Here is a 26,269-nt window from a genome sequence, read left to right on the forward strand (position 1 = left end):
GGATTTCTTTGGGGGTAATTTGGTCACGTAAAAATGTGAATTGACATTACTGTGTTTGTCCTGTGTGGCTTTTAGTTAGTAGTATTAGATGAGGATGAGAATGAGAATGAGAATGGTAAAGGAGGGTGGGAGTTGGATATTTCGTTGGAGGGTAGATTTGGTCATCAGATCAGTTAGTTTGTCTTTTTCATACGGCTACGGGCATTAGTCATTACTACTACTGTCTCTTCACCATTCACCAGTACAGTACAGGGCGCGCGGGCCTGCGTGGGCACTGTGACTCTAGCTGTCAAAGCGTAAAAGCAAAGTCACGATTCATGAATTTTGCGCGTCCTTTTCCTGTTTCTAATTTTGGACCTCTTTTTCTGATCCAAAGTTTTACTACCAATTTATACAGACATTTCTTTTGCCTTGTACACCTGTGTTAATTATTGTTCATATCTTCAGTGTGAAATTGACGTGCCATTGTTTGGATTGCGAATTATTTTTTTTGTTTGAAAAATCATAAATATATTTTTTGACTATCTTATTATCTTGAATAAATTTTTAATTACTCTTCTATAATTTAGGTACTTTACTACATAAGTCTCTTATAATTTAAAAATTTATATATAACTATAATAGCAGGTTGGCTACACTTATAATCGAAATGGAAAGTGTTTCAGGGTTCAAATATGCCAAATCTCATCTGAATAACTATTTGTCAGGACTCTTCAGCGCAAGTTCCTTGGTTTGGATAGGGCATTTAGTACATGTCGCTGTTCCTAGATCCAGACTCAGAGATGAATATGTTTGATGGAATAATTTCTTAGATGTATTACCACATCTTCAAGGATTATTTGGGAACTCCAAAGGAGCAGGAATTGCTATTCTAATGCTTCTCGAGGGATTTCATCTGCAAACACAACGTTTATGGCTGACTAATATTGTCCATCATCATTTAGCTATTGCATTTATTTATTTTTTGTTTCTGATCATATGTATAAAACTAATTTCGGGATTGGGCATAGTATAAAATACCTTTTAGATGCACATATTCCTCCTGGGGGACGATTAGAACATGGGCATAAGGGTATTTATGATACAATCAATAATTTGCTTCATTTTCAATTAAACCTTACTCTAATTTCTTTAGGTGTTATTACTTCTTTGGTAACTCAACATATGTATTTTTTATCTGCTTATGTATTCATAGCTCAACCCCCTTATGGTTTGGGTTAGATTGTCATTGTTAGTTTTTTCAATTAAAATTAAGTTCAATAGTAAAAAATCAAAATGAAACTAATAAATTGATATATTTTCCGTTTCACTACTTTTTTTTCTTTTTTTCTTTTCTTCCTCTCTTTCTCTTTTTTTTAGGAAGAGAATAGGTGGTTTTGAGAACTTTTGCCTGCAAAATCTTAATTTTCTCCAAACACAAAAGAGATAGAAAGGAAATAAAAAATAAATAAATAAGAAACAAAAAAGATGGAATGGACGTATAAAACAAATAAATAAGAAACAAAAAATACCAAATCCTTTTAATTACAAATATCATTATAGGTTTTTTAAACCAAAATTTTAATGGTATTTTCTAGTTCTTAATTATATATTTTTTATTTCAATTTCTTCTTTTTTATGTTTGGTGGAAAAACAAAAATAATGAAAGGGTAAATTTGTTAATTTATTAGTTTGATTTTGATTTTTTACTATTGATCATTAGTCTTAACGGAAAAACTAAGGGTGATGCATTAACCCAAATTATGAGGGAATTATATATATATTTTAAATCGTAAGGGGCTTATGTGGAAATACACCAAACTATAGGGGGATGAAAGATAATTTATCCTATTATATTTGTAAATATTTTTGGATAAAGTAAGCTAAAAGTCATCAAATTTTTAAAAAGTTTTCATTTCACCCACTAAATTATTTTTTTTTTTTGCATTAACTGGCCCACCCAAGTCTTAAAATGAATCATATAGCCATTTTGTTAATGCCGTGAAAACGGACAGAAATTGTGCACATGAAAGTCACGCCACTTCTTGAATGGACATTACCCAAATCCTTTTGCTCTAGTCGATTATCCATTCCAGCCAGTTAAAGAATCCATCACTCAATCCTACAATTCTACTATTATAATTAGAGTTTTGTACAAATTACAAAATGTCAAGACACCTTTGAAATCATTCCAATTGCTGATGTGATGTGAGTAGTACTCTCAAGTATTTATACCTTACATGTATCATATTAAAAAAAAACATTACAATATTTATTTCAAAAAATCAACTATCCAAATACATTAATATTAGTTTGAAATTCATTTTGTTTTCTCGTAAAATTGCAAAATGTAGGATGCAAATATGGAAGATTGATTGATGAGGAAATGTGTGAAAGAGTTGGAAGAAAATATTACCGGGCTAGTAAGAAAAATAAATAAATCAGGGATTTTTTTTTTACAGTAACAATAACATTTCTCTAACCTAATATAACCTATTTTAAGGGGAGGAGAAATCTAAAGAAACTGTGTAAAGAGTTATAAATCGGGAAATTATTATTATTATTATTTTTTGCTATAATATTTTTATAACATAATCTAACCTATTCTTTAGGGAGGAGGAATCTAAAGAAACTATGCATGGAGTTAGCAGGTATACAAAATTGACTAGTCCAAATGGATACTCTGTTATCTCCTTTGAATTTTCTTCACTGCAAGTGGGATTTAAACCCCCAATTTACAAAGTTCAAAGAGGGTATACGAATCCCCAACATATTGTTCAACAAGGGTATATGAACCCCCGACTTATAAGTGGAGTTCAAATCCCCCGACTTACAGCCTAAAGAGGATACACGAATCCTCAATTTATAATTCAAAAAAGATATACAGACCTGATTAGATCAAAGAGGTGTTTTGATATTTCATTTAAATTTTTTTTGCTACAAATAGGGTGCAAACTCCCGAACTAATTAGTCCCTTTTTGGTGGCCAAAGCTCACTGGTTAAATAAACTGGGAAATGTTAAAAGACAAAATTGAGAAACATGGCCGAAATGTTGACAGATTTCAGAGGAAAGCCCAAAAGCTCGCTGAAAAAGTTCTGACCTATTAAAACATAGGAAAGAATAATAATGTTGTGGATTATAATTGTAGGAACTGGGAACACAAGTGCTCCTTGTGTCCAGTTTGCTTTTTGAGGAGTCAATTGGTTAGGGGTTAACGTGGTGGTTCTGTCCTCATCGATTTAGGTTCAGTTAAGCCTCTCTTAATTAGATTAAGATAAAGTAGGAGTAGGAATGACGATTAAAAAAAAAAAAAAATTGGTTACGGGCTATCTTTCTCTTTCACAGCTTGATGAAATTTAATAGTTTTGGTTAGATAAGACCGTGGCCTTTTCGATGGTATATACGACAGCTAGATGAAATGGGAAATGTTGCCTTGAAGGCATTGGACGAAATGAATCCACTAGTTTTATTATATTTTGTGGCAGACAAATTGTTCGATGAAATAAAAGTCCGTCTGGTTTAGAGCATATATTTGTGGTTTTTGATCAAATCTTTATTGCCGCTTCGGAGAATGTCTGTTAGCAAATGAGCTATTTCTTCTTTGCATCATCTTTTAACAAATGAAGCAATCCTGTCTTGTATAGATCGACTATCAAACCCAACACTAACAATATATGGAGTACAAAATACCGCAACAGGCAAATGACAGAAATGTCCATTCAGGTGCATAAGTTCCGTTAGTTTTCGCAGCTTGCCCTAACAGAATGGATGATATGAATCAGATTAAGAATTCGATGGACTATTTGATGAAAAAAAAAATGTTTGAATGGGCGAAACAAGACTTTTATAAAGTTTGATGACTTCCATGCAGTTTACCCAATATTTTTTATTATCTCACATGCATCATAATACAAAAAAGTGTTACAATTTAGTTTGTAAACATAAACCCTCCAATTCTAGTCTAATTAGGGTTGTTCAAATTTCATTAAAAAATCCATAATTTTGATAAAACAATTTACTAATGGTTTTAAAATTGGATTCTCAATTTCTCAATTCTCGATTGAATTATCAGAGTTTTTATAACAGCAAATGGTAACATTACCAGTGAAATATAGCCCATATTATTATATTAGTTTTTCTTTTGCTTAGAGTTGTTGTACTACAACACTTAGGCACTGTTAGTTTTGAGGGAATGAGTGGGAAAGGAAATGGAGAAACAAGATTTTTGATGTTTAGATTGGTTTTCGAGGAAGGAAAGAAAAGGATTGGGAGGTAAAGGGAGGGATAAAATTTCTATCTTTTGTTAATATGTTTTTCCGTCCAAAAGTGGATGGAAATAGAGGGAAAGGACACCAAGAAATTTTAAAATTTCTTGAAAAACCTATTATGTAAAACAAATTAGACTTGCAAATTATGGATAAAAATGTAACTTACGTGCGATAATTTCCTTTCCTTTCTTCTTTCTATAATCTAAACATAATGGATACATCCGGGTCTCCTCTACTCTCCTTTCTTTTCTTTATCATTAGAGTCCTCTCCTTTCCTTCCCTTTTCCTTCGATCCAAACGGTGCCTTAGACTAGCCAAATGACAAATCAGTCGGTCCAATATGAAAAATTGTTGATGACCAGCAAACTTTTTCTCACAAATTAGTCAGGAGGAGTAGTGTGATGGGCACAACGTGCTCCGTCGTGGTCTGCATACTTCCATTTCACTTAATTCATGCCGTTAATCTATACGCATGGATAGTTGTCATTAAAGGTATCCTTTAAATAAGGTACTAGTGTATCAAAATGGGATATTAAAATTCAAAAGTTACTAGTCTTGTGTTTTTCTTAAAATTGTAATAATCATATTACACACTCTATTTAACATCTGTCCTCCTTAATATGGTAGTAAAGGATTTAAGACACAATCGTTATTGGCACAAAATAAAAATTTTTTAAAAAAAAACAACGACGCAAATGATAAATCCCCTCCTCTTTGCCCCTTTCGTGTAGGGCTGTCAACGGGCCAGGTCCGGGTCGAAACTCATTATTCCGGATCCGGATCCGGCATACCATATCGGACCCGGACCCGTTTACCCGATGGGTCATTTACTCTATATTTTCGGATCCGGATCCGACGGGTTTTGGATTTGGGTCGGGTCTACTCGAAAAAATTTACCAAAACTTACAATATCTAATAAAAATGAGAAAAAAATATATTTGTAAACTAATTTCTAACTAATACAAAAAAAAAATCAAATAAGAAAAGAAATCAAATTGATTTTACTCAGATACATCACCCTAATCAAATTATATTGATAAATATATATTTTTAAAATTATTAATTCATTTATATCCGGATCCGGGTCTAATACGGGCCGGAATACTATATTCTGTATCCGACCCCTTTTTTTGTTTGATAAAATGGATCCGGATCCGGGTCCGGATAACGAAATTAAATCCTTATCCATACCTGCAATAATTTCACGGATCTGGTCCGGATCCGGGTCTAAACCCGGACCGTTGACAGGCCTACTTTCGTGGTACCAAATCAACCCCTTAGGTAAGCCATCTTCATGCACCAAATGGTAGGTTTGCAACATTTTGATAGATTTGAAATAGACCGAGGTGTTTGGATACCCATTACTTGGGAAAAAAATATAGCATTTTTTTTTATTATGTGATGTATTTGAAATAAATAAATAATTTAAAAATAAATTTGTGATGTATGTGTTTTTTTTTTTAATTGCATGTCTTTCTTATCAACCAACATAATTTTGCACAAGAAAAAGAAAATCAAAACCGGAAGATTTGTCTCCTAACTTTTAATTTTTTTGTCATATACTCTAATTCGAATTCAACTCACGGGAAAAACCCCATATTAAAATGCCACAACAAATCATCCGGAGACAATGGGCCTTTCTGATGATCATTGATTTGGGAGAGAAAAGAGATGACGAGGGAGGGAGAAAAGGCACAACGCTTTTTTTTTTTTCCCTTTTTTTTAATTTCTTTTATAGTAATAGGGATTGCATGGGTTAACCCAAGGGTCAAACTAATGTAATCCTAAATTCACTTTAAAAGAATTACAGGATATATTCGTATTTAGGCTTGCTTACCTTAAACAGAAAAAAACAAATCTAATGTCATCCTAAATTTACCATATTAATTTGTTCATGAAATTGCCAAAAAAAAATGATGCGGTTAGATGTGTTATATGCTGCTCATATATATATTTTTTAAAGAAAACTTTCGGCTCATGAATCATGATGGAAACAATTATAAGCATGTTGGCCAAGTTGCTAATTGATTATGCAAATATGCACTTAAATTCTGCTACCATGTTCATTTTATGAAAGAAAAATTATAAAACAAAAGTCGTAGATGAAAAAAAAATTGTAATTTGAGATGTTACACGACTAATACTATCAGTATTCCCTTCTTCCTCCAATTAAGACGAGACTTAAGTTTATAAATGGAGAGAAAAGAAGAGAAAATAATAAAAACTTATCTTTTTTTTTGCGTTTGAGTTTTAAGTGTGAAGAAAACAAAAGAAAAAATGGAAAGAAATGGAATAAGAGATTAGGTTAAAAAATTTCTCTCCAAAAAAGTTGAGTGAAATGGAAGAAAGCTTCGACTCAAACTTCGTAACTTTCTAAAAGTAGCAACTTTATGCGGAAACTATTAAACAAAAGAATCATGATAACCAATGAGCATAGAACCATTCTCTTTTCTTCGTAACAGAGTGTGTTTGGTTAGAAAGAAAATATTAGAAGGAAATGGGGAGAAAGATTAGGAAATTATTTGTTTGTGAGTTTTTTTCTTTTTGAAAGCAGAGAAAGGTAATAGAAGGATTATATTCCTCTCCAACACCTAGAATATTTTCATACCAAAAAAAAAAGAAGGGATGAAATGGAAGAAAAAATTAACCACTTTTACAACCAGTTATGAAGTACCATATTTGTCTTTTAAACATAATTAAAAAAAACAAAAAAATGGACACTTCAATAAAAGATCAACATTTTCCATCAAAGACTCCCAAACAACATGAGTAGAGTTTCTCCTATCTTCTTTTCTCTTCTTTTCATTTCTTACTAAACTTTTCTGTTCTCTTCTTTTCTGTAAGTCTCAAATTGGCCATGAACTTCCAATCAACTTGAGAAAGAAAAAAATTTGTTTTTAATTCACTTTGTTTTTAAACCCTCATAACATATCCTTTCTCTTATTTCCTCTCTCTGCTTAATTCCCAAACAAGGCCTTATTGTTGCATGACTAACTGTACAAAACCGTACCATTCTTTTCAAACGAGTTTGGTAGATACATGCAGCATGAGAGGGCTAACTAAGTAAGACCCGCATCTCTCGAGGTTTGGTACTGTAATTAAGAAGATGTTAATAATATTACATTGATTTTCCTTGTAATGTTTCATTAAGTCAAATTTATTGTTCGTTCTCATCATTCGCGTTCGATGACTAATTTTTCTCTCTCTCCATATGGAACCATATAGTCTTTGAGTAATACACTATTTTCCTCCTTAAGGATCCTTAGTCGTTAATATTTCAAAATATGACCCCTAACGAAATTGAGCGGAATCTCGATTGATATATGGATCCCGTGCGTAGTTACGAGTCTCATGACAATCATAATTTACATTTTCCTTAACCACGATAAAATTCATTAGATTCTCTTAAGAATTAATCTTTTATATACTGATAATATATACATCATTATTATTGGATGCATGATAATTCATCTGAATTTAAATTTAAAATTTAAATTTTTGTTCATGTATCATGCATTCAATTGTGATAGTGCATACACTATTAGTGTATATAAAATTTACTCATCTCTTAATACATTTTTTTGTTTTATTTTTCTAATTTTTCTTAATCATCTTTGGTATTAGAATCAGGATAATCAACGGCCGGTAAGCAAGCACGGGTAACGCACGTGATCAGTTAGATGGATTCATCAATTTCTCCTCGTAAACCCACTGCACGTTTTCCACCTTTACGTCGACGTCACCATGATTGAGGGCAAAATTTCCCGATAAGGCCGAGGCACACCTAATCACCGTCCAATTTCTCACCCAAGTTCCCTCATCCGTCGATCTTCTCTTATCCTCAATTTCACCCCCGGCAACCCTTTTCCATCGTCTCCTTCCCTTCAATCACCTTTCTCTGCTGCCTGCTACTATTACTACTACTACTGAACCCAGAACTGAGAAGAAGATCCCTTCTTCGAATTATTCATATTTTTCTTTCTTTCCCGAATTTTCTACTGCATCAAAACCCCTCCGCCCGTCCCCTCTCTCTCCCCACTTGGTCCAAGTAGTCTGGTAAGTGTTTCTCTCTCTCACCTCTTTACTCTATTATCTGTGTCTTTTCTAATTGTTTTAGTCATTTCGTCAAGTCCCTTATTATCCTGCGCAAAACCCTAGTAGAAAAATTTCTAAGCAAATTTAGATCTAATCGAGTAATTGCTTGTTCCAGAATGATATATTTGTTGCACAATTGAAAATGTTTGTGTATGTTTAGATTAGCTTTTTTGTTCTGTTCTTTGATTTTCGCAAGACTTAGGTTTTGCCTTTTCCTCCCCCTGATTATGGATTTGAATATTTGTTTCAGTGAAACTAGGGTTTCTGAGATAGGGTAGGCATGGAGAATGGGGTTGGTGTTGTTGATGGGGCTCCGTTGGGAGAGAGGAAGGGTGTGGAAGAGGAGGTTAGGGGTTCTACAGTAGAGGAAATGCCTATGATGGAGTCCAATGAATTGAAGGAATCCGAGGGGGATGATGAAGTGTATGAGGAGGCTATTGCTGGAGATACACCGAGAGTTGGTTTTGAGAAGAGAGTGGTCAGCGATGGTGGGAATGATAAGAAGCTTGAGGATTTGGATGCAGGAAGTGAGGCTGAGAAGTTTGAGGAGGCAATTGGGCTTCCAAGTGAGGATCGGAAGAATGAACCGGGTGAAGAAGGTTTGCTGAGCGAGCAGAGAACTAGTCCTGACGGAAATTTGGAGGAAAAATCAAATGGGAGGAGGGACAATGAAAAGTCGGGTCCTGTTCCTGTAGAGCTTCAGAACGGTGATCATTTGCACTTTGATGAAACATTGGCTCATGATACTGTGGCTGATGTTGCAACTGAACAGCAAGGGGACCAGGGCCATGAACCATTGGGAACTCAAAATGCTAATGAAGTCAAAGGAGGTAATACTGGTTCGTTGTCAGAGGTTGAAACCAATGGGGACATTTTGCATCAAAATAATGAGGGTTCAGAAGAGAATGGTGTTATGATAGCCGAACATGAACATGACAAGTTTAAACAGCTCGAAAATGCTTCAGCAGGCGTGTCCTCTGAGCCTATGAATCATTCGGCTGAAGAGCAGGATGGCATTCCAACCAGTATGGCAAAAGGGAATCAGGATTCTGATGACAAACTGCATGAGGTCGTTCTAACTCATAGTGTTTCAGCTATTGAACATCAAGAAATAAGTCTGAGACAGCAAAATGATTTACAGCCATCTTTGGAGGAAAAGGCAGAAAATACTGAGCTTGAAAGGTCATTACCTACAGAAGATTCCATGGTAGAAAAATCTGAAAAGCTTGGTGTTAGGTCAGCTGGTTTGTTAGCAGAAAGTTTGGAGGGACCTAAGTCACAGCTTCCAGAGAAAACTGTTGATGATTATGAAGCTATGCTTGATGAACCTGAAAATAAAGATGAGCATAAGGCAACTAATCGAGTCATTCTGCAGAAGAGTGCTGATTTTGTGGCAGAAAGTTCTGGTGGTTCTCAGCATGAACTTGTGGATCCAAATGCTAGTGTCTCCGAATCTGTGCTTAAAGAACCTGAGAAGAAACATAAAGATGAGGAATACAAGGAAATGAAACAATCTATTCTGCGAAATGAAGGTGAGGATGTAAGACCAGCGAATGCTTCAGCTACAGCTAGATCCTCGAAGGCTTCTCATCCTGCTGGACTCGGGCATTCTCCCTTGGGGACCAGAGAACAGCAAGTCAAACCAACACCTGATATTCCATCATCCTCTTTGGGGTCTGCAACTTCTGCTCCTGTGCCACCTCGTCCTGCTGGGCTTGGGCGTGCTGCTTCACTTTTGGAACCTGCTCCCCGTGTTGCGCAGCAGCCTCGCGTCAATGGAACAGTTTCCCCAGTACAGAACCAGCTAGTTGAAGAGCCAACGAATGGGGAAGCTGACGAAACTGATGAGACTCGTGAAAAACTTCAGATGATACGAGTAAAATTTCTGCGTCTTGCTCATAGACTTGGGCAGACTCCACATAATGTTGTTGTGGCCCAGGTCTTGTACAGACTAGGATTGGCTGAACAGCTACGGGGTAGAAATGGTGGTCGGGTTGCTGCCTTTAGCTTTGATCGTGCAAGTGCTATGGCTGAGCAGCTTGAGGCTGCTGGTCAGGAACCTTTGGATTTCTCCTGCACAATAATGGTTCTTGGAAAAACAGGGGTTGGCAAGAGTGCAACCATCAATTCCATATTTGATGAAATTAAGTTTGGCACTGATGCTTTTCAGTTGGGAACGAAGAAGGTTCAAGATGTTGTAGGCACTGTACAGGGGATCAAGGTGCGGGTTGTTGACACTCCAGGTCTGCTGCCTTCATGGTCAGACCAACGCAAGAACGAGAAAGTCCTCCAGTCAGTCAAACAGTATATTAAGAGAACACCCCCAGATATCATTTTGTATCTTGATAGATTGGATATGCCAAGCAGGGAATTTGGTGACATGCCGCTGCTGCGGACAATTACGGAAATTTTTGGACCATCAATATGGTTTAATGCTATAGTTGTTTTGACTCACGCTGCATCTGCTCCTCCTGAAGGGCCCAATGGTACTACCACAAGTTATGATATGTTTGTAACTCAGCGTTCTCATGTTGTCCAGCAAGCAATTCGCCAGGCTGCTGGAGATATGCGCCTTATGAATCCTGTTTCTTTGGTGGAGAACCACTCAGCATGCAGGACTAACCGAGCTGGGCAAAGAGTGTTACCAAACGGCCAGGTTTGGAAACCTCACTTGTTACTGTTGTCCTTCGCATCAAAAATTTTGGCTGAAGCAAATACACTATTGAAGTTACAAGATAGTCCACCTGGACAGCCTTTTGCTCCTAGAACAAGATCACCACCTCTACCTTTCTTGCTTTCTTCCCTTCTTCAATCAAGACCACCTGTAAAGCTGCCAGTGGAGCAGTTTGGTGATGATAATGACAGTTTAGAGGATGACTTGGATGAGTCATCAGACTCTGAAGATGAATCAGAATATGATGAGTTGCCACCATTCAAAGCGCTGACCAAGGCCCAGTTGGCAAAGCTTACGAGAACTCAGAGGAAGGCATATTATGATGAACTTGAATACCGGGAAAGGCTTTTCATGAAAAAGCAGTTGAAGGAAGAGAAGAAGCGTCGAAAGATGATGAAGAAAATGCAAGCTGCAGCAAATGATATTCCAACTGAATACAGAGAAAATGTAGAAGAAGAGAGTGGTGGTGCAGCATCTGTTCCAGTGCCTATGCCCGACTTGGCATTACCTGCTTCTTTTGATTCAGATAATCCAACTCATCGGTACCGTTATCTTGATTCGACCAACCAGTGGCTTGTGAGGCCTGTCCTAGAACCTAATGGTTGGGACCATGATGTTGGTTATGAGGGGATAAATGCGGAGAGACTTTTTGTGGTTAAGGAGAAGATACCAATATCTTTCTCTGGGCAAATTTCAAAGGATAAAAAGGACACCAGTCTCCAAATGGAGGTAGCCAGTACAATCAAGCATTGGGAAGGGAAAGCAACTTCTGTAGGGTTTGACTTGCAGTCGGTGGGGAAGGATATTGCTTATACACTACGAAGTGAGACAAGGTTTAGCAATTGGAGGAAGAATAAGGCAGTAGCTGGTTTGTCGGTAACGCTCCTAGGTGATATTTTGACTGGTGGACTTAAAGTTGAGGACAAATTGATCGTTAATAAGCAAGGTCAGTTGGTTGTCTCTGCTGGTGCCATAATGGGTCGTGGTGATGTTGCTTACGGTGGAAGTTTGGAAGCAACACTGAGGGACAAGGATCATCCGCTTGGGCGTTTCCTAACAACACTTGGCCTCTCTGTCATGGATTGGCATGGGGATCTTGCTATTGGATGCAATTTGCAGAGCCAGATCCCTGTTGGGCGAACTTCAAACTTTATCGGTCGGGTTAATGTTAATAACAGGGGATCTGGACAAGTTAGTATCCGTGTGAACAGCTCAGAACATCTTCAGATAGTCTTGATTAGTTTTGTTCCTCTCGTCAGAAAGCTGCTTTCTTATTATCAGCCTGTGCAGTATGGATAACTATGAAAGTCAATGCTTTATTTCCAAATCAGCCATCGGTTGTGGTGGATAACTCTAAATGGCATTGTGATGAGCATAGAATGTGAGTTATTTTTGTTTCTTGTAAGGTTTTTATACGTGGTGAGCATCTTGTTTTCTCATATATTGAACTGCAGTATGGACCAATTGCTCTCATAATTAATTGCAGAAGTACTTTACTCTGGAAATTGACACTTGCATTTGCTGTTTTGATTGAATTAATGTCATTGTATTTTGTAAATGCTGGTTTCCTGGCTTTTATTAAAGCTTGTGATTTGTGGTCATGGAGGTCTTTCTCTCTTGCTTCAATTCTTATAGATATACAGTGAAAGCAATCTGATATTTTTGGGATGAACTAATGCTGTCACGCATTATCATGTCTTGTATTCCTCGGCATTGGAACTGTCCCTATTTGGTCTAGTCTGGTGTGCAATGTACTTCATGTAGGATGGTTCGCCCGTTATTGCACTTCTCTGAAACTTTCTTTGGTAGTTCTGAGATGGTTTGGGCAGACTGTTCTATTAATTAATATTGGTTCATGAACTTGTTAGTTCTTGCTTCTATTTATTGGTGGATGTCTTTGGGTTCTCTTTGGGGATAGGAGGACGTACAAGGCAGGACATCTCTCATTCTGCTTCAACCTGCACAACCCCCAATACAATACTCAGTCAGTCCTAACAAAAGTTAGCTAATTGCTTGAAGTGATGTGTATATTTGTCTTTGTGATGTAGAAGGCCTCTCTGTTTAAGATATCTTTGATGTATGTAGGTTGCTAGATTGTGCTACTCTTATTTTAAGTATCTTTGTTCATTTCAGTTTTGTGTATAGTATGTTAAACACCCAGTCAACATTGCAGTCATTGATAATATATCTCATCTTGCTACTAAATTAAACTGACCTACCGAAACATTTTGAACAATGTACAACCAATGTCAATGTGAAGTTCCATTAGCAAAACCTGTTAAAAACTGTGAATGTTAGGAAAAATTTTTACCCCAAAAGTTAAGCTTTACAGAAGTTTTACTCTTAATAGAATACAGACCCAAATTTGTACATAGCGTTAGTGTCAAGAGTGCTCAAGTATAAACAAGCTACAAAATTGAAAAGCTTCCAGGCTTCTTGTTTATGTCAACCACATATCTGGATTAGTTGAAAGATTGTGGAAGTTGAAACTTAAAGGCTAAGGAGAACTTAAAGAAGAATTTCATACTGAAACTGTTGTTTTAACCTAGTTCCAGAACAGAAGATTGTCTCTTATTGAAGTTGGGTCCTGGGGCGTAGGGTATGAAATGAGACAAAATTGTAACTGGTTATATTTCTAAAAGACTCAGGCTAGACCGGCTCTATACACCCAGGAAGCTGTTGGCCTGGTTTTAAGAGCAGTGAACACTGTTGGAGCTGTTCCCGCTGACTTGGACATGTTGCAGTTTGCAGTGTCTGAATGTTGCTGATTTCCATTGATATTTTTCTGCTTGCTTCCTTCATCTAGACTTCTAGCAGATTGATGACATAGCTTCCTATTTCTACAGTTTGTGCCAATATTTTACTCTTTGTGGTGGGACATCTAATGTGTAATTAGCTAGTCCTGCAATTTGTATAAGATTAGCCTACCTCTATTTTGCAGTCAAAAGTGGCATGGGATCTAAAGAATCTGTCGTTCATTTGCTTTCTATGAATAGTAGAAGACTTTGCTGTTTGCTTGGGTTTTTACTCCATATTTGTGTATGTCTATGAAATTCAAGTGGAGGTTTTTTCTTGTGCCTTTTGTGGGGAAATTATTCTTATATTTTGCTCTTTTCACTTTTTTGCTTTTCCAGTACTTTTTTGAGCACTTCTCCACAGTAAGGTTAGTTAGCTTTTAGCTGAAATTATTCTCTGACAATACCTAGATGCTGCAGATTCATATTTTGTCCACAAGATAACCAAGAACTTAGGACTCGTATGACGAGCAACACCAACATTAATTCCGTAAGATTTGGCCATTGCATGATGAAGACGTGAGCATGACCACTGTGATGGCCTGTTAGACAGTCTTTTCATTATCCTAAACTCCTTCGAGCATGTAAATTAGTCCCCAGAATGTCTTTCGGTAGTTTACTATTCTTAGTTTTGTTTTTCAAATCATTTTGGGGGTGTAATAAGACAACTTTATACCAGATTGTGGTTTTACCATATATAATAGGGTCAAGTTCTCCTTCGGGGTTAGATTGCTGTATCATGGTCATTGAGTTTTTCCAAGAATGTGGCTTCTGGACTGTGTTTTGTAGTTTTGTTGCATTTAAGTTTCTTGGGAGAAGACAGAATCCAATTCATCTATAAGCAAAAACGATTGCATGGGATCCATTGAGAACATGTTACTCGTATTTGACGGCTCATAATTTCGGTATGGATCTGCTGTAGTCACGTTCCATTTGTACGTTAGAGCATATTCACGATTATCTAAAATAGTGCGAGTTTACACTAGGTATTGGAGTAATATAAAGATTACATTGATCAGATGGAAGTAGACAGAATTTAGCTGAAGAGGCCCGTTTCTGATTTGCGGTTGTTTTTTTAACATGCGCCATATGAAGTTGCATTAGGCGGGCACACGACTCAGACTGCAAGAGAGACGGATGATTTGTCGGGCTCTATGACGGGATGTCTGAACCCAACTAACGAACCTAACGATGTTGCCTAAATGACCAATGTCCTCCTTGCAATATGTGGGGCAAAAAAAAAAAAAAGGATGAAAACACAATTACAAATATATTTTTATGCCAATAGTATAAAAGTAATACAAAGAGAAAAAAGAAGAAAGAAAGGTTAAGGAAAATAAAGAATAACAAACAATGAAGGCAGAAAAAGGAATGAAAATGGGTGGAAAAGCTCTCTCTATTGGCTGAACATCAGTATTATTAAGAAAGAGACCAAACAGATAGAAGTGGGGAAAAGAAAGAAAGAAAGAAAACCTTTTCACACTTGCGCCGTTATTTCAGCCATTTCAGTCCGGAATAAAAGAAGAAAAAAAAAGTAGTAGTAGTAGTAGTACTCAGGAGGAACGAATGAATGCCATCGCCATCAGGATCGATAATGTATAACGAGAACGTGGTACTCAACGATAGCATTAAGGGTCGTAGCTAGAGGTGGCAATATGGATAAATGGTTCATAATTGGTTTTGACTTAATGGATGGTGGATGAAATTTATCCAATCCATTTAAATCCATTTAATAAATGGATCTAAATGGATGGATCTAAATGGATTATATAAAATCCAATTATCCATTTATAATCCATTTATATATTTTGGTTACTTTTTTTTTTTTTTTTGTATTACCAAGTAACTATACTCATTCCTGATCCTACCAAGTAAGAATTTCATGAAAATACTAAAGTATTTCCATGTAACTGTCATCTTATATGATCCAAGACAAAGAGGACAATCAAATGAACAATATTGCTGGTTGAACGATGTAATGTACAAGACTTATGCAGCAAGAGCCATTGTCCTTGAAGATTTCCGTGCAAGCTCTAGCTTGAACAGCATCCAATCTCTTCCAAGAAGATCCCTCATCTTTGATATTGATTGTCTCTCCTTTAGGAGGAACAGATGAAGGAGTACCTTCATCAATGGCCTCGACTGCCTTCCTACTCACAATGCGGTATATTTGTGTCAGGACTTCAGCAAATGCATTTTCCACTTTGGTTGCTTCCAGTGCAGATGTCTCCATGAAAAAAGAGGCTCTTCCTCTCTGCTAAAGCTTTACCATCCTCAGTTGAAACTGCTACAAGATGTCGAAGATCATATTTGTTTCCAATGAGCATAACTACAACATTAGGGTCAGTATGATCTCTCAATTCCCTCAAACTACCTCTCAACATTCTCAAAGGTAGAACGTCTAGTGACATCATACACGAGTAAAGCACCAACAGCTCCTCTGTAGTAAGCACTGGTAATGGCATGGTACCTGCAGCGGGCAAAGGAAGCATATGAATGCAGAAGTTAAATGCTTTACAATTTATGTATGCAATTCCAACTACTTGTCATAATTCAGAAATGCATTACAGCTCAAGTACTTGATTTCAGCTGTAGTGCATATGAGCTAAATACTCCTTTAACTTCGGCATTAAAAAAAGTTCACAAAAATTAGATTTAAACACAAAAGTTTGCAAGAAATAAGAACAAACAGAAAAAGTGATTAGAGGATGCTATAAAGAAATGCTAATATGATTAAAATTTCTTGGTAGAGATATGGTCTAAACAAAAGTGCAGAGAAAGTATGCATGCTAAAAAATTACACACAACATGGCCTAGGAAGCATATGATGCTGCCACTGAGAAGTTTGTAGTGCTATAGATCATAACCTTCCCAAAACACAGCTCCTCTTTTAGTCCAGCAAGGGCAGTGAATACTAGTCCCTAAGGAGTGAAAGAAGACACGAACAAAGGGCCCCATCAAGAAGCTGCAAAACTAGAAACCATACCAAATAAGCAACAGCTAGGAGTCTACAATCCCATCCAATCATCCATGAAGGCACTCTAATAAAATACTTAATTGCTTCATAAATAAATAACCATATTACCTTTGAGCAATCCAATAAGTCACATGACTAGATTTCCTCTTCGTAAACCTCCCTATTGGAGCCAAGAAGTTTTGTAACTAATGGAGCAAAATCTGTAATTAATGCAGCTTCTTCCTCGGCATTTTCTTGTGAAACTATATTAATATCATAAAACAGCAAATACGTCATTTCTAAATAAAGAAAAATAATAATTTAACTACCGTAAATATTATGTGCAGTAAAAGAAATTTTTAACAAAATAAAGAATATATAAAATACTTACATTTTTCACCATATAACCAATCTTTAGTGCATATTAAAGCTTCTACATTCTCTGGCAAGATGGTACTACGATATTTGTTGATAATCCGACCGCCAACGCTGAAAGCGGACTCTGAAGCCACTGTAGTAATAGGAATACTCAAAATGTCTTGTGCCATCAATGAAATCACTGGATATCGATTTCTATTTTCTTTCCAAAATTGAAGAACATCCAAATCTTCTTTTGCTGGAATCTGTTGATGAAACTCGCTCAACATTGTGCTCTTCTTCTCCTTCCATTTGAACAAGTACCTAATATTCATTGCACCAAAGAATAGAAAAAAAATTCAGATCTCATTAAGTGCAAAATGACAGCAAAAAAATACTAGTTAGAGGAAAGGATTAAGATAACATTAAGCATTTAGAAGTCCAGAAATCCCAAGCTTGCAATTTATCATGCATTACTTACTCTAAAAACTAAATTTTGATCAGTTTGCCAGATTTCGATGCATGCAATCATATGTCATGTCTTCTAATTAATGTTAGACATAGCAACTCTACCTAAATTTCCTAATGTCCTCATCACAGTAATGAATTCAACTAGGAATAAGGACCTGGGAATTAGTTGTCTGCTATAACATGAATCATTCTAGAGAAAAATATTGTACAGAATCTCATTCCAGGTATCAGTGACTCCAGGGATTCTCTCGTTGAAGTATCCATTTTATCTTGTAGTGCCAATTGACAAGTCCCTTCCCAACTTAGTTGGGATTTCTGAACCACAAATTCTGTGGTGCCAGGTTTGCACTCTAATCCTCCACAAGGAATCGTTGGGAAAAAGTAATGGGTTTGCTTCAAAGCCAACCGAATCTCACTCGTTTTAGCATTACAACCAAAAGACCTACAACTCCTAGTCGTCACAGCAGCTAGCTACATGCAAATGAAATGCGATAACCCCAATAATTCAAGTTAATTAGCCAGCCCAAAAGCTTTGATTTAACAAATATTGATTGGAAACTCAACAACCTAGAACCAGAAACAGAGACAAACCCGTTCCCTCCTAATTATCAAACAATTTAAGCGCAAACGGAAAACAAAGACGAAGATATTAGCAAGAAAAGGATGAAGATTTACCCCCGATCACTTGCCCGCAAAATTCATCCTCACTCGATCTGGGATCCTGGGTTGGGTAAAATTTTAGGAGGATGCAGACAGAGAGGATGGATTTAGTTAAGTAGTGATTAGAACAGAGGGGAATGGGAGGCGATGGCGGTGGCGGTGGCCGTGAAGGAGGGAACGAAACCGGTGAAAACGAGGGAGCACGGGGACAGCATTTTCACACCTCAACGTTCAATTTTAGGATAGCTCCTTTTTTAGTCATTTGCTGTCCATTTCTTTTATTTGATTTTTAAGTAAATGGATATATGTGGTTTTTGTGGATAATCCATATAAATTCATTTAATTTAATGGTTTTACTTTGATCATCCATTTAAAACCAATATTATAAATGGATAATTCAAATCCATTTAATTATGGTTTATATGGATGGATAAATGGATTTCAATCCAAATTGCCACCTCTAGTCGTAGCATTGGAAGTATAGGTTTGTGCAGTGGCTATTCCGCGGGCCATTCGGAAAACCCCGGAACCACCCAGTATTGGCAGCTCCCTGTACTGGTGCAATATGGGATCGCTGCCTAGAAGGCTGAGTGTGCTACCTTTGAACTTGCCATGGGTGAATACCAGGTTCAGGATCTGAATGAGTGAAGTTTCCTCTTTCGATACCGAACTATACATACCCTGGGCATGACCTATGATCTTGGAACTGGGGTCCGGTCCCAGGGTCAACGGGTCCTCGAGGACGAAAGTTGCGCCAAACAGTGTTGGTGATTTGCTAGTGATGTTGGCTTGAGCCTTGAGCCACTTGAATAGCGGTGGGGTTCTGGGCAGTTATGTTGTCGTGCAAGTAGAAGTGAAGCTTTGTCAGCTTCTCCTTTGCATGAGGAAGCTCTTCGAACCATTTCTCCACCGCCTGGGGACTTTGATCAATGCTGCTGCCACGAGCCAATGGCATTGCCACGCCGCCCAACATTACCGCCCACCAGAGCATTGCAACCACTGCTGTCATCTTCTTCGTCTTCATGCTTATAAACTTGTCCGTCCCTCTACAATGGCCAACTGATGATTTCTCTCCTCCTGCTCAGCTCAGTCTACCTTTATCAATTTTACTACTACTAAGATAAGAAGAAGGGCGGCCATCTGGTACTATTAAATATTAATACAGTATGTGCCCAGAAATTAGAGATGTAAGCAAGCGATAGTTGACCAAAACGAAAATGGCGGGTACAACTAGTCTCTTGTGATGTATTGTATGCAATGGAAACATGTACTACTAACTGTAAAATATGAAAAAGAAAAGATTTGTACGCAAGGTTGTCTCCCTCCTATGGTTTGAATTTCTAAAGCTCATAATTAATGTCTCAATAATTTAAAGAAGTCCACGCAAGCATAATCTTTTTTAAAACATACACACTTCCAGGTTCCCAGTAAACCGAAAAAACCTCATCAAGCATCGCCCCTGGTACCCGGTTGCAAACGAAAGAATTGACCCAAACACCTCCTGTGTCGAAAAAAAAAAAGAAAAAAAAAAGGTACCCGGCTGCAAATGAAGTACTATTCAAATGTTTTCCATTACTCCTTAGAGAGCAAGCCAACTATTTTGAACTTTTTAAGTGTGTAAAAAAAAAAAAAAAATTGCACGTCATGGGTTGTTGACATCGTTTCCAACAACTGTTTAGAAGATATCATAGGCATCCGTTGGACTATTTCATTCACCCCAGCAGCCGCCTATTATATAAAGTTGCATGGCTTAAAAAAAATACTCTCTCGGCCCCCACTTGACGTTCTTGCTTCCTTTCTCATCCGTTTCAAATTATAATCCATTTTTCAATTTAAAAATATAATTATTTTTTAATTTTTTTAAAATATCCTTATTTAATGTACTTTGTTATCAGTGATATAACCTACATTATTCATTCATTGCCTTAAATAGTGCAACTTTCCCTCAATATTTTATTTGTTTGGATAGTGAACTTATCCCAAATAAATTGTTATTTTAATTAATGTAAAGGGACAACTTAAGAATATTTTAGATAAACAGTAGACTAGATTTACTCTTCCAACAAACTATTCAAGTGGAACGGAGGGGGTAAGTGTACGTCGTAGCATTAAACTTAAGGAGCCAGCTAGCTTTGAGTCTGAGAAATGATATGCCAACTAGAATGCCCCGATTCTCCTTCTTTGAACTAAATTAAGGGTTAATTTCAGAAACCTCCCTTGAGATTTTTGACAATTTTAGACAGCTCCTCTCATATTTTAAAAATTATGCAGACTCTCTTAGAACATAGGTTTGGGTTTCACCTTGATGATTTAAGACCAAAAAAGTATATGAATGCCCAAAATTGCCCTCATCTAAATTTCAAAATATGAATAATCATTAAAATTTTTTAAAAATCAAGAATACACTTGTATACTACAAAATTATGAATTTTATTACTTAACCAATGTCCTGATATTTTCCATCCCATGGTTTTCTACATCCACCCAAATTTTCAAACTCTTATCACTTTTTCTTTTTCCTAATAAACTCTTTATTTTAGATGCCAAAATCCAACATCATAATTCTTACCTTTATAATTTTTACCTCTCTATAGGTTTCTTCCATATATTGCCTACTAGACCATCAGTCATAAAACTCACAATGCTTACCTTTTCCCTACTCAAAGAGCCAAGGCCCCCAATTACCAAAATTCTTCTTTTTTTGAGCGATAGAAGTTTTCAATTTAATGGCCATGGGTGAAATAGTTTGGTCACAATATGTGGCTTGATCAAGAAGAATTATTTTCCTTTTTTTTGTTATCTTTTTTATCAACGGCTTGTTTTTGGAAAAAATTATGAAGGTTATTATAGTCATTGTCTATCATCAAGGGAGGTACGTGTAATATTGAAAACCTCAAAGGATTTCAATGAAATTGTTAAAAACATCAGGGGAGGTTTCTAAAATTATCCCCTAAATTAAGTTGTATCATAGTTATTAAACCGGCTCGGCCCGGACGGTTCGACCTGTTAACCCGACGAACCGGCCATTGAACTGGGCCGATTCGCTAATTAGATCGTTTCTGCAAATGACTCGTTGACATTTCAACAGCCCGACGATTCAACCGGAGTAAACCAGGAACCCGGCCGAATTTGTGGACAAACCAGTTTTGAGGACAACTATTGTATATCTATATTTTGCGTGAAAAAATTTTATTGAGAAGAAAAAAAAAAGCAAAGACATAGAGGAGTTCTACTGTCCGACTATTTCGTTAATTTTGGTCTTTTGATCTAATAATTGCATCTTCAAGACCCTATCGTGAAAGGGTCATTTTTAATTATAGTATTCCTCATATATAGCCAAAAATTTTAACAGAGGGTCCGCGTTAAAGTAGTTGTAAAGCCAAGAGCCCCGTTCGGCAGAGGCTTCTATATTCTGGGTTTGGGCTTGGACGGGTACAGTTGTAATTTTTGCGTAATTTGATAAACGTTCATCTAGCTGTGTTGTTGTTCGAGTAAATTTTAGTCGTACATACTAATTTAATTTAGGGATAAAAATAAAAAAGTCCCTTGTGATATATCTAATAGACAGAAAAGTCCCCTGTTATTTCAAAACATACGAAAGGACACCTCATGTTTTGAACTAAATTGTAAACTAACAGAATTCGTTAAATTTAACGAAAATGACGGTCTCGGTTTAACGAAAATGAAGGTCTCGGCCGTTAAACTTACCGGATAGCATTAAATTTATCGGATTCTGTTAAGTTTTCCGTTAAATTTATCGGATTCCGTGAAGTTTAATGAATTCTGTTAGTTTACAATTTAGTTCAAAACATGACATGTCGTTTTGTATGTTTTGAAATCACGAGAGGTTTTTCTGTATATTAGACATACTATAAGGGGCTTTTTTGATTTTAACGCTTTAATTTATGAATAGAACTGTAGATGTAAGTGCGGCGTAACCAAAAAACAAATTGAAATTTCTTGCTTTTTTTCATTACTAGGGAAGAGTATAGTGAATTAAAAAAGTTACACATGAAAAGATGGAAGAAAACTCGGCAAACATTAGCAAGTATCTCCACAAATTTGACCTCCATAGTTTAGAGGAAACAAAATGTCAGAAACCAAATACATAAAACCACGTACGTACATATCGGGATCAATAATGCATAACAATGACATGGTACTCAACAATGGCATCTCCTGTTGTAGCGTTAAATGTATGCGTCTTTGCAGTGGCGATCCCTCGTGCCAGCCGGAAAACGCCAGAACCACCGAGTATCGGCAGTTCTCGGTACTTGTGAAACACAGGATTGTGTCCCAGAATACTGAGAGTGCTACCATTATACTTGCCATCGGTGAAAACAAAATTAAGGGTCATGAGCAACCCCACGTCCTCCTGCGAGGCTGAAGCATACAACCCTTGAGCAGAACCGATGATTCTCGAATCGGGTTCTGGTCCCACCGTCAATGGATCATCCATTACATTGACAATTCCGAACAACGTGGGTGATTTAGAAGTAATGTTGGCCTGAGCCACCTGCACAGCTGTGGGCTTATTCCCAGAAAGAATGTCGTGGAAATAGAAATGGAGCTTAGTTAACTTTTCTTGTTTTGCATGCGCAAGCTTCTTGAACCAACGTTCCACGGCTTTGGGACTTTGATCATCAGGGTTTATCTGCCCATGAACCGGTGGGGCCATGGCCGTCATGACGATTGCGAAAACCACCAGTAGGAAGCTTAACGTCGTCTTCCTCATTCTTGGCCTCCCTCTCTCCTCTTACCTCTTTCTTTCTTGTCCTGTCTGAAAACTGGAAAGATTTTGGATTGGATTAGCGAGATCGACGATGTATAGAATATATATAATAAATGCTCCATACGCAACAGATTTGGTTAACCGAAAAATAAGGGATAGGGAATTAATTACAGATGATATGATACATCTTAGGATGTACAAGGAAATGAAGAGTTAGCATAAACGTAACTTCAATTTGTTGTTATTGGTGCAAATACAAGCAGGTGGCGGAGTTGGGACCCTGAACCGAGGCCCAAAGTTTGCGGAGTAATTTTTTGTTTTAAAAATGTTCTATCATTAAGTGCAATATTTATTTAATTCTAATATAAAATAATAAAATTATTTCCACATAAATACATAACATTCATAATTGTTCTCGAGATGAGTACTCATGTTTACTAACCCGTATGACGTCGTGGAAAAAACTTTTCAGGATAAAATACATACTTGTGGCCCATTCTTCTTCTAGAGACGTGATCGAAGATGTTTTAACAAATTGTGATTTATGTATTTCTTAACACTTTAACTAAAGTCAATTGTTTTAAAATTTTGAGATACGTTTCTATAGGTTTAAAATCAATTTAGTTGGTTTTTAATTTTTTTCCTATAAATTAGAATGGAATTCTTGATTCTTTTGTTTCCTATTTCCATTATTTCCATAGGTACTTATTGTTTAATTGTTTTATAATTTTTTCTCTAAAAATTAGGAACAAATTCATCTGAAGAGATACATATATGGTTCCTACATTGTCTTTCCGGCTTTCCCTTAATAAGCGCTAGTGGGCTATCATAGTTTAGCTTTACATATCTGTACCCCATTCCTTTTATTTTAAGGAGCAAGTGGTGAAACTTAATGAAATTTTACTTAATGAAATTTTACACTGTATCGAGGGCATCATTCGAAAGTTGGCAAAGGGTAATTGCCGATCCTCAACTCTACACAGCTTCACCCTGGAGAGCGGATACAAAGTATCTTGATGGATGTATCTTGGTTATACATAAAAGAATTGCACGTTTTAAGCTATTAAGTTGACCTTGATTCCTAACAACAGCCAATACATCATATAGTTGATAATTAGCAGCTTAAATAATTTGGTATAAGATGGATTTAAGCACAACTGGCGAAAGTAGTGATGTTTTAAGCTATTAAGGTATTTAAAAAAAGGAACCAAATTCTCCTTTAGAAAGAAACCTACAAAAAAAAAAAAATCTACACTTGCCTTTTCTTCCTTCTTTTTGGCAATGTTTTTTAACCCGGACCGTAGAGCGATTCGCAGTATCATGGTCATTGAGTTTTTCCAAGAATGTGGCTTATGGACTGTGTTTTGTAGTTTTGTTACATTAAGTTTCTTAGAAGAAGACAGAATCCAATTCATCTATAAGCAAAAACGACTGCATAGGATCCATTGAGAATATGTTACTCGTATTTGATGGCTCATAATTTCGGTATGGATCTGCTGTAGTCACGTTTCAGATGCTGTCAACGGCTGTTTTTGCTCCTGCACCTTAGTAAATGAGCCGCAGATGCGTTGGAGATTCGGGCCTATCCAGTTGATGTTATTCTTCTACCAGTCGATGTGACTTCGTATATATAATTTTGATATAATCGTGAAATTTATCCATTTATACATTAGAGCATATTCGCGATTATATAAAACAGTATGAGTTTACACTAGATATTGGAGTAGCATAAAGATTACTTCGATCAGATGGAAGTAGACAGAATTTAGCTGAAGAGGCCCGTTTCTGATTTGCGGTTGTTTTTTTAACATGCGCCATGAGAAGTTGCATTAGGCGGGCACAGGACTCAGACTGCAAGACAGATAGATGACTTGTCGGGCTCTATGACGGGATGTCTGAACCCAACTAACGAACCTAACGATGATGTTGTCTAAATGACAAAATGTCCTCCTTGCAATGTGTGGGGCAAAAAAAAAAAAAAAAAAAAAAAGATGAAAACACAATAACAAATATTTTTATGCCAATAGTATAAAAGTAATACAAATAGAAAAAAGAAAAGGAAAGGTTAAGGAAAATAAATAATAACAAACAATGAAGGCAGAAAAAGGAATGAAAATGGGTGGAAAAGCTCTCACTATTATCTGAACATCAGTATTATTAAGAAAGAGACCAAACAGATAGGAGCGGGGAAAAAAAAAGAAAGAAAGAAAACCTTTTCATACTTGCGCCCTTATTTCAGCCATTACATTCTTGTGCTATTATGTCAGCATTACATTGTTCAAGAATTAAATCCTTAACATGAAAAGAAGGCCATGAAAATATGTAATATTATCTGAGAAACAAAGCAGAGAACAGTCCAGAATAAAAGAAAGAAAAAAAAAGTAGTAGTAGTAGTAGTACAAGGAAGATAGGAGGAACGAATGAATGCCATTTTCCATCAGGGTCAATAATGTATAACGAGAACGTGGTACTCGACGATAGCATTAAGGGTCGTAGCATTGAAAGTATAGGTTTGTGCAGTGGCTATTCCGCGGGCCAGTCGGAAAACCCCAGTACCACCCAGTATTGGCAGCTCCCTGTACTGGTGCAATATGGGATCGATGCCTAGAAGGCTGAGGGTGCTACCTTCGAACTTGCCATGGGTGAATACCAAGTTCAGGATCAGAATGAGTGAAGTTTCCTCTTTCGATACCGAACTATATATACCCTGGGCATAACCTATGATCTTGGAACTGGGGTCCGGTCCCAAGGTCAACGGGTCCTCGAGGGCGAAAGTTGCGCCAAACATTGTTGGTGATTTGCTAGTGATGTTGGCTTGAGCCACTTGAATAGCGGTGGGGTTCTGGGCAGTTATGTTGTCGTGAAGGTAGAAGTGAAGCTTTGTCAGCTTCTCCTTTGCATGAGGAAGCTCTTCGAACCATTTCTCCACCGCCTGGGGACTTTGATCAATGCTGCTGCCACGAGCCAATGGCATTGCCACGCCGCCCAACATTACCGCCCACCAGAGCATTGCAACCACTGCTGTCATCTTCTTCGTCTTCATGCTTATAAACTTGTCCGTCCCTCTACAATGGCCAACTGATGATTTCTCTCCTCCTGCTCAGCTCAGTCCTGCTACCTTTATCAATTTTACTACTACTAAGATAAGAAGAAGGGCGGCCATCTGGTACTATTAAATATTAATACAGTATGTGCCCAGAAATTAGAGATGTAAGCAAGCGATAGTTGACCAAAACGAAAATGGCGGGTACAACTAATCTCTTGTGATGTATTATTGTATG

At 36.9% G+C, this 26,269-nt stretch overlaps 3 protein-coding genes and 1 long non-coding RNA gene across 5 annotated transcripts; 1 reads left to right on the forward strand and 3 right to left on the reverse strand.

The window, feature by feature from the left end:
• Nucleotides 1-7,989: 7,989 nt before the first annotated feature.
• LOC113731162 (translocase of chloroplast 120, chloroplastic-like) lies at nucleotides 7,990-14,539 on the forward strand. Of its 2 annotated transcripts, XR_003458496.2 has the most exons (3): nucleotides 7,990-8,304; nucleotides 8,594-12,398; nucleotides 14,233-14,539. XR_003458496.2 is itself a non-coding variant. In XM_027256252.2 (2 exons), the coding sequence occupies exon 2, from the start codon at nucleotides 8,624-8,626 to the stop codon at nucleotides 12,314-12,316; it is 3,693 nt and encodes a 1,230-aa protein (XP_027112053.2). In that variant the 5' UTR covers nucleotides 8,118-8,304; nucleotides 8,594-8,623; the 3' UTR covers nucleotides 12,317-12,522. The 2 variants fall into 2 exon arrangements, 1 of the variants encoding a protein (XP_027112053.2); XM_027256252.2 differs by lacking the exon at nucleotides 14,233-14,539 and having other exon boundaries at nucleotides 8,118-8,304; nucleotides 8,594-12,522.
• Nucleotides 14,540-15,889: 1,350 nt separating this feature from the next.
• On the reverse strand, nucleotides 15,890-17,375 carry LOC113695688 (uncharacterized). Its single transcript, XR_011840259.1, has 4 exons — nucleotides 17,160-17,375; nucleotides 16,898-17,031; nucleotides 16,680-16,785; nucleotides 15,890-16,282 (listed from the first exon to the last, which is right to left on the reverse strand). It is a non-coding gene; the product is annotated as an uncharacterized lncRNA (long non-coding RNA).
• Nucleotides 17,376-22,274: 4,899 nt separating this feature from the next.
• LOC113729725 (dirigent protein 22-like) lies at nucleotides 22,275-23,051 on the reverse strand. The gene has a single exon (XM_027253974.2). The coding sequence runs from the start codon at nucleotides 22,989-22,991 to the stop codon at nucleotides 22,392-22,394; it is 600 nt and encodes a 199-aa protein (XP_027109775.2). The 5' UTR covers nucleotides 22,992-23,051; the 3' UTR covers nucleotides 22,275-22,391.
• A 2,129-nt stretch (nucleotides 23,052-25,180) lies between these two features.
• On the reverse strand, nucleotides 25,181-26,149 carry LOC113729698 (dirigent protein 23-like). The gene has a single exon (XM_027253950.2). It carries the CDS (start codon nucleotides 26,029-26,031, stop codon nucleotides 25,432-25,434), a length of 600 nt encoding a protein of 199 aa, XP_027109751.2. The 5' UTR covers nucleotides 26,032-26,149; the 3' UTR covers nucleotides 25,181-25,431.
• Between the last annotated feature and the right edge of the window lie 120 nt (nucleotides 26,150-26,269).

The sequence above is a fragment of the Coffea arabica genome, chromosome 2e (assembly GCF_036785885.1).
Source record: "Coffea arabica cultivar ET-39 chromosome 2e, Coffea Arabica ET-39 HiFi, whole genome shotgun sequence".
Classification (NCBI taxonomy): Eukaryota; Viridiplantae; Streptophyta; class Magnoliopsida; order Gentianales; family Rubiaceae; genus Coffea; species Coffea arabica.